This window comes from Littorina saxatilis, unplaced genomic scaffold (genome assembly GCF_037325665.1).
Source record: "Littorina saxatilis isolate snail1 unplaced genomic scaffold, US_GU_Lsax_2.0 scaffold_2666, whole genome shotgun sequence".
Classification (NCBI taxonomy): domain Eukaryota; kingdom Metazoa; phylum Mollusca; class Gastropoda; order Littorinimorpha; family Littorinidae; genus Littorina; species Littorina saxatilis.
The window spans coordinates 1-2500 of NW_027129038.1; the positions used below are offsets into that span (position 1 = coordinate 1).

The 2500-nt window shown below is 43.6% G+C and overlaps 1 protein-coding gene across 2 annotated transcripts in view; it reads left to right on the forward strand.

The window, feature by feature from the left end:
* Positions 1 to 9: 9 nt before the first annotated feature.
* LOC138957318 (uncharacterized) overlaps positions 10 to 2500 on the forward strand; it is an 11262-nt gene continuing 8771 nt past the window's right edge. Inside the window, exons 1-2 of one of the 2 annotated variants that reach the window (XM_070328451.1) lie at positions 10 to 218; positions 1821 to 1874. In XM_070328451.1, coding sequence (XP_070184552.1) covers positions 86 to 218; positions 1821 to 1874 — 187 coding nt within the window. In that variant the 5' untranslated portion in view covers positions 10 to 85. The remainder of the gene's footprint in view (positions 219 to 1820; positions 1875 to 2500) is intronic. The other variant, XM_070328452.1, reaches the window with a different exon arrangement.

Sequence of the window (2500 nt, forward strand, 5' to 3'; positions counted from 1 at the left end):
GGCCAAAGCCTACACCCAACATGCGGTCCCTCCCCGCCAACGTCCGCCCCTTACTTTCTACACGCTTCGGACGGATCCCAGAGATATGGGGCTCCGAGGCCCCCCGCTTCCTACGCCGTTCGTGACCGCGCCGCCCAATTTCGCACAGCCTGTGTTGTATCTCGACATGCTGGATGCGGTGCGTGGGAAGCAGGCTGCTAATGGGACGGTCCCCAATGGTGAGAACAGGATTTTGTTTTGTTTTGTTTTGTTTTGGGTTTTTAGTTTTGTTTTTATTATCATTTTATGATGTGTGGGACCATCAGTAGTGATGATGAGCTGTGGATTTCAGCGGTGACTGAGACTGTGGTTCTGGGATTAAAGGTACCATTCTTCCTGTGCATACCATCTTGCAAATCAGTGTAGACCCGTCCAGGCCTTTACCGGAGATAAGAATCGATGCACCCCCCACCCCACCCCCACCCCCCTCCCTTCTTTTATTACCTTCTTCAAACTACTGCGATAGAACTAGATTTAAATCGTTTCAAACAGGGATACCCCCATGTCAATTCCGACAGGGAACAACTTTGAATCGATCCCGTTGAAGGAACATGAACAAAAAAACCTGACTGTTCAAAACGAGAATGATTGTTGTATCTCTGTGCGTGTCTTTACTAATGTTTAGTATTTTTGGAGCGTCTTTGCTGTGGTGTTTACAAAAATGCAGAACCGGATCTTGATACATTGAATAATGATAACTTGAAAGAACTGCAAACGATAGGCTGACGGGTCTCTCTCTCTTGCAAAGGATGCACTGCAGTTGTGTGGTTGATGCTGCTTGGTTGCTTCCCTTGACTCATGCGGGTCAACTTATGGATAACATTGGTTGCTTCCCCTGACACGCTCTCTCTCTCTCTCTCTCTCTCTCTCTCTCTCTCTCTCTCTCGCTCTCTCTCTCTCTCTCTCTCTCTCTCTCTCTCTCTCTCTCTCTCTCTCTCTCTCTCTCTCTCTCTCTCTCTCTCTCTCTCTCTCTCTCTCTCTCTCTCTCTCTCTCTCTCTCTATTTCTTTGCTGACATTGTGTTCGGAGACAAAAAGCAAAACAAAACAAAAACAAGCAAACGCACACTCAAAAAACGTAAGTCGTTTATGCAGTCCAGTTTGTATTCTTTTCAACGAATTATGCAGTCCAGTTTGTATTCTTTTCAACGAATTATGCAGTCCAGTTTGTATTCTTTTCAACGAATTATGCAGTCCAGTTTGTATTCTTTTCAACGAATTATGCAGTCCAGTTTGTATTCTTTTCAACGAATTATGCAGTCCAGTTTGTATTCTTTTCAACGAATAATGCAGTCCAGTTTGTATTCTTTTCAACGAATTATGCAGTCCAGTTTGTATTCTTTTCAACGAATTATGCAGTCCAGTTTGTATTCTTTTCAACGAATTATGCAGTCCAGTTTGTATTCTTTTCAACGAATTATGCAGTCCAGTTTGTATTCTTTTCAACGAATTATGCAGTCCAGTTTGTATTCTTTTCAACGAATTATGCAGTCCAGTTTGTATTCTTTTCAACGAATTATGCAGTCCAGTTTGTATTCTTTTCAATGAATTATGCAGTCCAGTTTGTATTCTTTTCAACGAATTATGCAGTCCAGTTTGTATTCTTTTCAACGAATTATGCAGTCCAGTTTGTATTCTTTTCAACGAATTATGCAGTCCAGGTTGTATTCTTTTCAACGAAAGTAGCCTACTCCTCTGTTTGATTTGTTTGTCATTCTCTATCCATCCCTGCAACGTTTATATATTCACCCATGCTGATCAGACCCAACGTTTTTACCCGCAGGTTATGTTCGTCGCTACCAACCTAGACAGCAACCCCCTCCAGGCTATGTTTACGGTACATTCCCGTTTGCTTTTTGTTGTTTTCATCCGCACTGAGGCTTGGTGTAGTCACTGGCGGAAGGTATCGTCCACTGGACTACTACTATCACAGAAAGACTACAAGGTATGTCACTCACCTTCGAGTCTTCTGTGTTCTTGGAGCGGCTTCCTGGGGAAAAAATATTGTTCAAGACGGTTTGCCTCTTATTACAGTCTGTGTAAGGTAAATTATATACAGTTGAATGATTGTTTGAACTATTATGTGCCTTTAGTTTTCAGCTTCCGTTCGCTGCAGGTTGTTTTTACCATCATTTGGACGAATCTTCGTTTGCGAGCCGCTAATCCACTTGGGGACAAATCATGTATCCGCACCGAATATGCATACCAGGGGCGGATCAGTTGCTTTGTAAGGGGGGGTGCACTTTGAATGGAAAGTGAATGTGATGGGCGCGAAGCGCCCGAATTTGCTAGGGGGGTTCGGGGGCATGCCCCCCCCCCCCCCGGAAAAAAATTTGGCTCAAAGAAGCAAAATGGTGCCATCTGGTGCCATTTGAACTTATAAATGGTCATAGAATCAGCTTTCCAATTTTTTATTTATTTTTTTTCTGTGCTGGAGGGGGGGTGCACGTGCACCCTGTGCAC